This window comes from Spea bombifrons, chromosome 4 (assembly GCF_027358695.1).
Source record: "Spea bombifrons isolate aSpeBom1 chromosome 4, aSpeBom1.2.pri, whole genome shotgun sequence".
NCBI lineage: Eukaryota > Metazoa > Chordata > Amphibia > Anura > Pelobatidae > Spea > Spea bombifrons.
Genome location: NC_071090.1, coordinates 112,552,457 through 112,564,674, shown reverse-complemented (window position 1 = coordinate 112,564,674; position 12,218 = coordinate 112,552,457). Strand labels below are relative to the sequence as shown.

The window sequence follows — 12,218 nt, the reverse complement described above, 5'->3', positions numbered from 1 at the left end:
GACGGCGATATATAAATAATAATAACACACATTGTACAGCGCTGCGGAGTATGACGGTGATATATAAATAATAATAATAACACATTGTACAGCGCTGCGGAGTATGACGGCGATATATAAATAATAATAATAACACATTGTACAGCGCTGCGGAGTATGACAGCGATATATAAATAATAATAACACATTGTACAGCGCTGCGGAGTATGACGGCGATATATAAATAATAATAATAACACACATTGTACAGCGCTGCGGAGTATGACGGCGATATATAAATAATAGTAACACACATTGTACAGCGCTGCGGAGTATGACGGCGATATATAAATAATAATAATAACACATTGTACAGCGCTGCGGAGTATGACGGCGATATATAAATAATAATAATAACACACATTGTACAGCGCTGCGGAGTATGACGGCGATATATAAATAATAATAACACATTGTACAGCGCTGCGGAGTATGACGGCGATATATAAATAATAATAACACACATTGTACAGCGCTGCGGAGTATGACGGCGATATATAAATAATAATAACACATTGTACAGCGCTGCGGAGTATGACGGCGATATATAAATAATAATAACACACATTGTACAGCGCTGCGGAGTATGACGGTGATATATAAATAATAATAACACATTGTACAGCGCTGCGGAGTATGACGGCGATATATAAATAATAATAATAACACATTGTACAGCGCTGCGGAGTATGACGGCGATATATAAATAATAATAACACACATTGTACAGCGCTGCGGAGTATGACGACGATATATAAATAATAATAATAACACATTGTACAGCGCTGCGGAGTATGACGGTGATAAATAAATAATAATAACACATTGTACAGCGCTGCGGAGTATGACGGCGATATATAAATAATAATAACACACATTGTACAGCGCTGCGGAGTATGACGGCGATATATAAATAATAATAATAACACACATTGTACAGCGCTGCGGAGTATGACGGCGATATATAAATAATAATAACACATTGTACAGCGCTGCGGAGTATGACGGCGATATATAAATAATAATAATAACACACATTGTACAGCGCTGCGGAGTATGACGGCGATATATAAATAATAATAATAACACATTGTACAGCGCTGCGGAGTATGACGGCGATATATAAATAATAATAACACACATTGTACAGCGCCGCGGAGTATGACGGCGATATATAAATAATAATAATAACACATTGTACAGCGCTGCGGCGTATGACGGTGATATATAAATAATAATAATAACACACATTGTACAGCGCTGCGGAGTATGACAGCGATATATAAATAATAATAACACACATTGTACAGCGCTGCGGAGTATGACGGTGATATATAAATAATAATAACACATTGTACAGCGCTGCGGAGTATGACGGCGATATATAAATAATAATAACACACATTGTACAGCGCTGCGGAGTATGACGGCGATATATAAATAATAATAACACACATTGTACAGCGCTGCGGAGTATGACGGCGATATAAAAATAATAATAACACACATTGTACAGCGCTGCGGAGTATGACGGTGATATATAAATAATAATAACACACATTGTACAGCGCTGCGGAGTATGACGGCGATATATAAATAATAATAACACATTGTACAGCGCTGCGGAGTATGACGGCGATATATAAATAATAATAACACATTGTACAGCGCTGCGGAGTATGACGGCGATATATAAATAATAATAATAACACACATTGTACAGCGCTGCGGAGTATGACGGCGATATATAAATAATAATAATACACATTGTACAGCGCTGCGGAGTATGACGGCGATATATAAATAATAATAACACATTGTACAGCGCTGCGGAGTATGACGGCGATATATAAATAATAATAACACACATTGTACAGCGCTGCGGAGTATGACGGCGATATATAAATAATAATAACACACATTGTACAGCGCTGCGGAGTATGACGGCGATATATAAATAATAATAACACACATTGTACAGCGCTGCGGAGTATGACGGTGATATATAAATAATAATAACACATTGTACAGCGCTGCGGAGTATGACGGCGATATATAAATAATAATAACACACATTGTACAGCGCTGCGGAGTATGACGGCGATATATAAATAATAACACATTGTACAGCGCTGCGGAGTATGACGGCGATATATAAATAATAATAACACACATTGTACAGCGCTGCGGAGTATGACGGCGATATATAAATAATAATAACACACATTGTACAGCGCTGCGGAGTATGACGGCGATATATAAATAATAATAATAACACACATTGTACAGCGCTGCGGAGTATGACGGCGATATATAAATAATAACACATTGTACAGCGCTGCGGAGTATGACGGCGATATATAAATAATAATAACACACATTGTACAGCGCTGCAGAGTATGACGGCGATATATAAATAATAATAATAACACACATTGTACAGCGCTGCGGAGTATGACAGCGATATATAAATAATAATAATAATAACACATTGTACAGCGCTGCGGAGTATGACGGCGATATATAAATAATAATAACACATTGTACAGCGCTGCGGAGTATGACGGCGATATATAAATAATAATAACACACATTGTACAGCGCTGCGGAGTATGACGGCGATATATAAATAATAATAATAACACATTGTACAGCGCTGCGGAGTATGACAGCGATATATAAATAATAATAACACACATTGTACAGCGCTGCGGAGTATGACGGCGATATATAAATAATAATAACACATTGTACAGCGCTGCGGAGTATGACGGCGATATATAAATAATAACACATTGTACAGCGCTGCGGAGTATGACGGCGATATATAAATAATAATAATAACACATTGTACAGCGCTGCGGAGTATGACGGCGATATATAAATAATAATAATAACACATTGTACAGCGCTGCGGAGTATGACGGCGATATATAAATAATAATACACATTGTACAGCGCTGCGGAGTATGACGGCGATATATAAATAATAATAACACATTGTACAGCGCTGCGGAGTATGACGGCGATATATAAATAATAATAATACACATTGTACAGCGCTGCGGAGTATGACGGCGATATATAAATAATAATAATAACACATTGTACAGCGCTGCGGAGTATGACGGCGATATATAAATAATAATAATAACACATTGTACAGCGCTGCGGAGTATGACGGTGATATATAAATAATAATAATAACACACATTGTACAGCGCTGCGGAGTATGACGGCGATATATAAATAATAATAACACACATTGTACAGCGCTGCGGAGTATGACGGCGATATATAAATAATAATAACACATTGTACAGCGCTGCGGAGTATGACGGTGATATATAAATAATAATAATAACACATTGTACAGCGCTGCGGAGTATGACGGCGATATATAAATAATAATAATAACACATTGTACAGCGCTGCGGAGTATGACAGCGATATATAAATAATAATAATAACACACATTGTACAGCGCTGCGGAGTATGACGGCGATATATAAATAATAGTAACACACATTGTACAGCGCTGCGGAGTATGACGGCGATATATAAATAATAATAATAACACACATTGTACAGCGCTGCGGAGTATGACGGCGATATATAAATAATAATAACACACATTGTACAGCGCTGCGGAGTATGACAGCGATATATAAATAATAATAACACACATTGTACAGCGCTGCGGAGTATGACAGCGATATATAAATAATAATAACACACATTGTACAGCGCTGCGGAGTATGACGGCGATATATAAATAATAATAATAACACATTGTACAGCGCTGCGGAGTATGACGGCGATATATAAATAATAATAACACATTGTACAGCGCTGCGGAGTATGACGGCGATATATAAATAATAATAATAACACATTGTACAGCGCTGCGGAGTATGACGGTGATATATAAATAATAATAATAATAACACATTGTACAGCGCTGCGGAGTATGACGGCGATATATAAATAATAATAATAACACATTGTACAGCGCTGCGGAGTATGACGGTGATATATAAATAATAATAATAACACATTGTACAGCGCTGCGGAGTATGACGGCGATATATAAATAATATTTATAAGCCCCGACGGGTTCCACACAAAGGGCAGAATGAATGAACACGTGAGCAGAGAGCGGTGAAGGGGTGAAGCAAGATGGCGACCGGGAACGGCGGGTGAAAAAAGATGGCGATCTACCAAGATGTGACCCGCCCTTACATCTTCATCTGACAGCGGACACTGAGCTTGATCGCCGGATCCAGGTATCCATAAGGTGCGTGTGGCCCCAGGGCTGAGTGTACCAAGATGGCCGAGGTGCTCTGTGAACAGGCGGGGGGGGGGGCAGTTTGCGTGTACCAAGAAGGTGACGCAAACTTCCAGGTGATCCAAGATGGCGCCCATCGTAAGCAAGATCCAGCCTGCTGGAGTCGTAAGATGGCGGCGTTTCCGGGACGGAGGAGGTGTTACCATAGCGATCCGGTCCCTTTCCCTGCTGAGCTTTGCCTGGACCCCGTCAGCGCGCCGACTCTGACGTCATCACAGCGCGACAGCATCGACCGACGAAGCCTGAGAGAAAAGAGCGCGACCCGGGGACCGGGGAGGGGATGAGAGGACACGGGAGCGGATCCACTGCGGACATGTGCGGCCCGGTGTATAGTGACTGGGGAGGGATACAAAGTCGGAGGGGGTGGGGGCAGGAGATATTATACCTGCAGACATGTGTCGGGCAAATGGGGTAATGATGAGAGCGCGGTGACGGGCGTGTATAGTTATGGAGAGAGGTGTATTATATATAGACGAGTATTATATATAGATGAGTGTGTGTATAGTATGTATTATATAGGTAGGTGTGTGTATATTATATAGGTGTATATTGTGTATTATATAGGGGTGTATATATAGTATGTATTATATAGATAGGGGTGTGTATATATAGTATGTATTATATAGGTAGGTGTGTGTATATTGTGTATTATATAGGGGTGTGTATATAGTGAGTGAATGTTTCTGTGTTATAGCTGTGTGTATGTATAGTATGTATTATATAGGTAGGTGTGTGTATATTATATAGGTGTATATTGTGTATTATATAGGGGTGTGTATATATATATATATATATATAGTATGTATTATATAGGTAGGTGTGTGTGTATATTGTGTATTATATAGGGGTGTGTATATAGTGAGTGAATGTTTCTGTGTTATAGCTGTGTGTATGTATAGTATGTATTATATAGGTAGGTGTGTGTATATTATATAGGTGTATATTGTGTATTATATAGGGGTGTGTATATAGTGAATGAATGTTTCTGTGTTATAGCTGTGTGTATGTATAGTATGTATTATATAGGTAGGTGTGTGTATATTATATAGGTGTATATTGTGTATTATATAGGGGTGTGTATATATAGTATGTATTATATAGGTAGGTGTGTGTGTGTATATATTGTGTATTATATAGGGTTGTGTATATAGTGAGTGAATGTTTCTGTGTTATAGCTGTGTGTATGTATAGTATTTATTATATAGGTAGGTGTGTGTATATTATATAGGTGTATATTGGGTATTATATAGGGGTGTGTATATAGTGAGTGAATGTTTCTGTGTTATAGCTGTGTGTATATATAGTATGAATTATATAGGTAGGTGTGTGTGTATATTATATTGGTGTATATTGTGTATTATATAGGGGTGTGTATATAGTGAGTGAATGTTTCTGTGTTATTGCTGTGTGTATGTATTATATAGGTAGGTGTGTGTATATTATATAGGTGTATATTGTGTATTATATAGGGGTGTGTATATAGTGAGTGAATGTTTCTGTGTTATAGCTGTGTGTGTATTATATTGGTGTATATTGTGTATTATATAGGGGTGTGTATATATAGTATGTATTATATAGGTAGGTGTGTGTATATTATATAGGTGTATATTGTGTATTATATAGGGGTGTGTATATAGTGAGTGAATTTCTGTGTTATAGCTGTGTGTATATATAGTATGTATTATATAGGTAGGTGTGTGTATATTATATAGGTGTATATTGTGTATTATATAGGGGTGTGAATGTTTCTGTGTTATAGCTGTGTGTGTATATATATAGTATGTATTATATAGGTAGGTGTGTGTATATTATATAGGTGTATAATGTGTATTATATAGGGGTGTGTGTATATAGTGAGTGAATGTTTCTGTGTTATAGCTGTGTGTATATATATAGTATGTATTATATAGGTGAGTGTGTTTATATTATATAGGGTGGGTGTGTATAATATTATATAGGGGTGTATATATAATAGGTAGGTGAGTGAATGTTTCTGTGTTATAGCTGTTTATATATAGTATGTATTATATAGGTAGGTGTGTTTATATTATATAGGGTGGGTGTGTATATAATAGGTAGGTGAGTGAATGTTTCTGTGTTATAGGTAGGTGTGTTTATATTATATAGGGTGGGTGTGTATAATATTGTATTGGGGTGTATATATAATAGGTAGGTGAGTGAATGTTTCTATGTTATAGCTGTGTGTATATATAGTATGTATTATGTAGGTAGGTGTGTTTATATTATATAGGGTGGGTGTGTATAATATTATATAGGGGTGTATATATAATAGGTAGGTGAGTGAATGTTTCTGTGTTATAGGTAAGTGTGTGTGATATAGGTGCATACGTGTGTGTGTGCACTCCTGGGAAGAGGGGTATATTATATACTGGTTATGGGTCTGTCATATACCGCGGAGCTGCACAGAAGCCCAGTGAATGGAGTCGGGGCGGCTGGCGTTTGGATTTACTATTTACGTTCCATTTATGTGGCGCCCACATAGTCTGTCACGCCACATAAATGGTGGAAAATATTTAGTAATAGTTTAAGGTCGACGGATTAGGGGGAGCAGGGCCCTGACCCCGGGAGCTTACATCCTATTACGTGTTATTAATTCTCTACATGTTGCCCCCGTGTCTGTAACGTGGGGGGTCCGGGGAGATTGACACGAGTCGCTCCCCCGGGGAGGCTGTAGGTTTCACCTGCCTACGTAGCCTCTGGGGTGGATTTCGGAGCTAAATACGTTAATATTATTGTAGTTGCCTTCTCAGGAATAACTCTTTCATCCGGGAACTCTTTTAATTGTCACGTGACAGGGAAGCAGCTTTAAAGTGGAGCTGCTGCTTCTCCCGAAGCCTCCATGTTATATTATCGTATAATGTGTATGCCATGGAAGCAGCCACCTTAGCTTCTGGGGGATTATCCCCCCCCAATTGTTACCCCTCCTGGCTGATTGCTGGTGATTGGTCGGGGCAGCCTTGGTGAGGGTGGGGAGAGGAGGGCAGGGAGTGGATGCCGGCCCGGCTGCAGGATGTGTTCGCCTGTCCGGTACTAAACCTGCGTGTTGTATGTTCTTGCCGTCCTCAGATCCCCACCATGAGGCACACTCCAGTCCAGCGCCACCTGCCTCCGCTCTCCCTCCTGCCTCCTGGCAGACATGACAAGCTCTTCCTGGCCCGGAGGAATGAAGGCTGGGGGGCAGCGGAGGAAGAGGAGGAAGAGGAGATGAGTTTAAGGTCATGCACGCCCCCTCCCAGGCAGCGCAGAGGAAGGCGCCAGAGACTGCGCACCCTCCGCGCCCTCTACCTGCGCCTGTTCAAGCGCTCCGTCACGCAGCCCTTCCACTGGAAGCTGTGGGGAGGCCTGGGGGGCCGGAGGAGGCGCTTTGCGCTCAGGAGGCGCGAGGGGGGAGGTTCTGTGGGGACGGAAGCGCTAAAGACACAGCACAGGGAAGGGGCCGACGAAAACGCTTCTGTGGCCAATCACGTTACAGAAGAAGAGTCAGGTGAGCAGGATCTTCCGGGGCTCTTGTGGCCCTCTGTCTGGCTTTACTCAGTCCTGCTTGGCTTTGGCTTGTACCATTCGACTTTACCCCCGGCATGATTTCTGATGCCTTCTTTATTCTGTGCCTTCAGGTCCCCCCCGTGGACTGCCCAATGGATTCTCCCCACTCCCCTTAGAACCCGATTCCATACTCATCACCAATGTCTGCAGCGTTGGCACCCAAGACAGCAACGGCCCCAATGGGGTCCACCCTGAAGAAGAGCTGACTCCTCCTCCTGAAAAGGAGACCCCGCCCCCTGTGGCACTGACAGAGGAGCATGTCGCCTGCGTGCAAAGTGAGTGTCGCCTGTGAGAGAACCCGGCCCTCTCCCACCTATCATAGCCTGGGGGCCACAAATAGCTGCTACATCCCTAAGGCACCTGTACCCTTTCTGTCGCTTCCTCTAGTACCTAGCGGCGGCAGCCTCCCCTCACCTGTCGCTTCCTCTAGTACCTAGCGGCGGCAGCCTCCCCTCACCTGTCGCTTCCTCTAGTACCTAGCGGCGGCAGCCTCCCCTCACCTGTCGCTTCCTCTAGTACCTAGCGGCGGCAGGGCCTCCCCTCGCCTGTCGCTTCCTCTGGTACCTAGCGGCGGCAGCCTCCCCTCACCTGTCGCTTCCTCTAGTACCTAGCGGCGGCAGCCTTCCCTCACCTGTCGCTTCCTCTGGTACCTAGCGGCGGCAGGGCCTCTGTCCCCGTCGCTTCCTCTAGTACCTAGCGGCGGCAGGGCCTCCCCTCACTTGTCGCTTCCTCTAGTACCTAGCGGCGGCAGGGCCCCTGTCCCCGTCGCTTCCTCTAGTACCTAGCGGCGGCAGGGCCTCCCCTCGCCTGTCGCTTCCTCTGGTACCTAGCGGCGGCAGGGCCTCCCCTCGCCTGTCGCTTCCTCTGGTACCTAGCGGCGGCAGGGCCTCCCCTCGCCTGTCGCTTCCTCTGGTACCTAGCGGCGGCAGCCTCCCCTCACCTGTCGCTTCCTCTAGTACCTAGTGGCGGCAGGCCCTCCCCTCACTTGTAGCTTCCTCTAGTACCTAGCGGCGGCAGGGCCTCCCCTCACCCGTCGCTTCCTCTAGTACCTAGCGGCGGCAGGGCCTCCCCTCGTGTTTATTATCTCCCTTTTAGAGCACTAGTTTTATCCCACAGGCTTTCTGGACCAGTCCCTCCATACCTACGGGAGCCTCATACCGATAGCAACAGAAGAAGTGTTAGAAAAGCTGGAAGATGTTTTTCAGCAGCTATTTTCAACCCCTGCCAGGTGAGCCCAAAATCCTCAAATGACTCTTTGCCGTGGATCGCTCTGACCAATCAGGAGGCCGGAATCTAACGCTAGAGGGTCAGAGGCTGCGGTGGAGCGGAAGGGGTTATACTGGCGGGTGGGAGATAATGTGTTAATGGTACGCTGATAATGATTACTCTGCATGCACTCCCCAGGAAGGCCATGGTGCAGCATCTGATCCAGTCTTACCAGCGTCTGCCGGGCAATGCTATGCTGCGCGGCTTCCGTGTAACATACAAAAGGCATGTGCTTAGCATGGATGATTTGGGGACCCTGTATGGACAGAACTGGCTCAATGACCAGGTACTGAAACAACTCTTATTCCCAGAAGGATGGAAATACACAGTTAGTTCAGGAACAGCAGAGAGGGCTGCGGGGCAGGATGGAGGGGCAGTGACAGAGCTGTGTGTGTGCGGGGTTAGTATAGGAATAGCAGAGAGGGCTGCGGGGCAGGATGGAGGGGCAGTGACAGAGCTGTGTGTGTGGGGGGTTAGTATAGGAATAGCAGAGAGGGCTGCGGGGCAGGATGGAGGGGCAGTGACAGAGCTGTGTGTGTGCGGGGTTAGTATAGGAATAGCAGAGAGGGCTGCGGGGCAGGATGGAGGGGCAGTGACAGAGCTGTGTGTGTGTGGGGGGGTTAGTATAGGAATAGCAGAGAGGGCTGTGGGGCAGGATGGAGGGGCAGTGACAGAGCTGTGTGCGGGGTTAGTATAGGAATAGCAGAGAGGGCTGCGGGGCAGGATGGAGGGGCAGTGACAGAGCTGTGTGCGGGGTTAGTATAGGAATAGCAGAGAGGGCTGCGGGGCAGGATGGAGGGGCAGTGGCAGAGCTGTGTGTGGGGGGGGTTAGTATAGGAATAGCAGAGAGGGCTGTGGGGCAGGATGGAGGGGCAGTGACAGAGCTGTGTGTGTGGGGGGTTAGTATAGGAATAGCAGAGAGGGCTGCGGGGCAGGATGGAGGGGCAGTGACAGAGCTGTGTGCGGGGTTAGTATAGGAATAGCAGAGAGGGCTGCGGGGCAGGATGGAGGGGCAGTGGCAGAGCTGTGTGTGTGCGGGGTTACTATAGGAATAGCAGAGAGGGCTGCGGGGCAGGATGGAGGGGCAGTGACAGAGCTGTGTGTGGGGGGGGGTTAGTATAGGAATAGCAGAGAGGGCTGCGGGGCAGGATGGAGGGGCAGTGACAGAGCTGTGTGTGGGGGGTTAGTATAGGAACAGCAGAGAGGGCTGCGGGGCAGGATGGAGGGGCAGTGACAGAGCTGTGTGTGGGGCAGGATGGAGGGGCAGTGACAGAGCTGTGTGGGGTCAGTAAGGCTTGTCCTGTCTCTTGCAGGTAATGAACATGTATGGGGATTTAGTCATGGATGCTGTGCCGGAGAAGGTGAGTGCGTGTGCTCCTGGTAGTCCGCGTCCCGCTGCCCAAATGGTGTCCTTTTTGCCCGGCTTTGCCACGAATCTGATATAAACTCTCCCCCCCCCCAGGTCCATTTCTTCAACAGCTTCTTCTACGACAAACTGAGGACGAAAGGATACGAAGGAGTGAAGAGATGGACCAAAAACGTAGGTTCCTTTGTGAATAGTCGGTGTCCGTCACGCAGAGAGCTGCCCGCGGCCCCTGCCCTAGGCTCGCCAGCGCGCGGCCCCTGCCCGCTCCCTGTAAACCTGTTGCCCCCCTCGTTGCCCAGGTGGACATATTTAACAAGCAGCTGCTGCTGATCCCCATCCACCTGGAGGTGCACTGGTCGCTGGTTTGTGTGAACGTCTCCAAGAGGACCATTACTTACTTCGATTCCCAGCGCACCCTCAACCGGCGCTGCCCCAAGGTGAGACTCCGGACAGGGCGACCTGCTCACAGGAGCTTGCAATCTATTAGGAGGTAGAGGGGGGGCTGTTTGGCTGAGGATGATGTGATTGTAGCGAGGGGATGTGGAGAAGTTCGTGGATGGTTTCTCCAGGATGCTGGCTGAGGGTATTAGGAGGGTAGATTGGGGGTTTTAGTGAGCGTTTAAAGTTAGAATGAACGGGGCAGAGACTGACAGAGGGGCAGGAGGTTCCGGAGAATAGGAGGAGCACGGGGGGGGGTAACGGGTGGGGGGGTGATGGGTGGGTTGTGCGAGGCGGTAAGAACACGTGGAGGGTCCTACAAGTTCCTGGCAGAGAGAGGGGCAGTTAGAGTGACTGGTATAAGATAAAGCGGGCATGGGGCTGTTGAGGCCTCTGTGGGTCGGGTGTCTTTGTGGAGGGACTGGCACAGGGAGCAGCAGATAGATGGCGGGGGTGTTCAGGTGCCCGCAAGTTAACGCTGCGTCTCCCCTTCTCCCAGCACATAGCCAAATATCTCCAGGCTGAAGCGATAAAGAAGGACCGGCCGGACTTTGTCAGCGGCTGGAAGGGATTCTTCAAGATGGTGAGCTCTCCGGGTCTCCCCCCCCCCCCACTGCATATAACCCCCCCACTGCATATACCCCCCCGCGTATCCTCAGCCCCCCGCCTCACCTCTCGCTGCTCTCTCCTCAGAATGTCGCCAGACAGAATAACGACAGCGACTGCGGCGCGTTTGTATTGCAGGTAAGACAGTGGCGGGTGTACTCGGCACTCTGTATGGGGGCAGGTAAGGCGGTGGCGGGTGTACTCGGCACTCTGTATGGGGGCAGGTAAGGAGGTGGCGGTTGTACTCGGCACTCTGTATGGGGGCAGGTAAGGAGGTGGCGAGTGTACTTGGCACTCTGTACGGGAGCAGGTAAGGCAGTGGCCAGTGTACTCGGCACTCTGTATGTGGGCAGGTAAGGCGGGGCATTAACACCCTCTCTTCTTGTGTTGCCCCCTTTGCAGTACTGTAAGTTCCTGGCCCTCGGCCTCCAGTTCTCCTTTGGCCAGCAGGATATGCCCAAACTCCGCCGGCAGATGTACAAGGAGCTCTGTCACTGCAAGCTGACGGTGTGAGGGAGCGGCACCCAACGCCCGGCCCCCGGCGGGAAGGACGTGCCGCGGCCCTGCAGGACGGTTTCCCCCAATCGCTGC

The 12,218-nt window shown here is 46.7% G+C and overlaps 1 protein-coding gene across 2 annotated transcripts; it reads left to right on the top strand.

Annotated features, from left to right (window-relative positions):
* Window positions 1-4,531: 4,531 nt before the first annotated feature.
* Window positions 4,532-12,140, top strand: SENP3 (SUMO specific peptidase 3). Of its 2 annotated transcripts, none has more exons than XM_053463173.1 (11): window positions 4,532-4,702; window positions 7,475-7,892; window positions 8,023-8,226; window positions 9,068-9,179; window positions 9,356-9,503; window positions 10,531-10,578; window positions 10,680-10,757; window positions 10,883-11,020; window positions 11,521-11,604; window positions 11,715-11,765; window positions 12,030-12,140. In XM_053463173.1, the coding sequence occupies exons 2-11, from the start codon at window positions 7,484-7,486 to the stop codon at window positions 12,138-12,140; spliced, it is 1,383 nt and encodes a 460-aa protein (XP_053319148.1). In that variant the 5' UTR covers window positions 4,532-4,702; window positions 7,475-7,483. The 2 variants fall into 2 exon arrangements, with proteins under 2 accessions (XP_053319148.1, XP_053319149.1); XM_053463174.1 differs by having other exon boundaries at window positions 4,532-4,714.
* The last annotated feature ends 78 nt before the right edge of the window (window positions 12,141-12,218 follow it).

Coding starts and splice junctions, on each gene's coding strand:
- SENP3 (XM_053463173.1), top strand. CDS start 7,484: ATGAGGCACACTCCAGTCCAGCGCCACCTGCCTCCGCTCTCCCTCCTG. Junction 7,893..8,022: donor CGTTACAGAAGAAGAGTCAG/GTGAGCAGGATC, acceptor CTGTGCCTTCAG/GTCCCCCCCGTGGACTGCCC. Junction 10,758..10,882: donor TGAAGAGATGGACCAAAAAC/GTAGGTTCCTTT, acceptor CTCGTTGCCCAG/GTGGACATATTTAACAAGCA.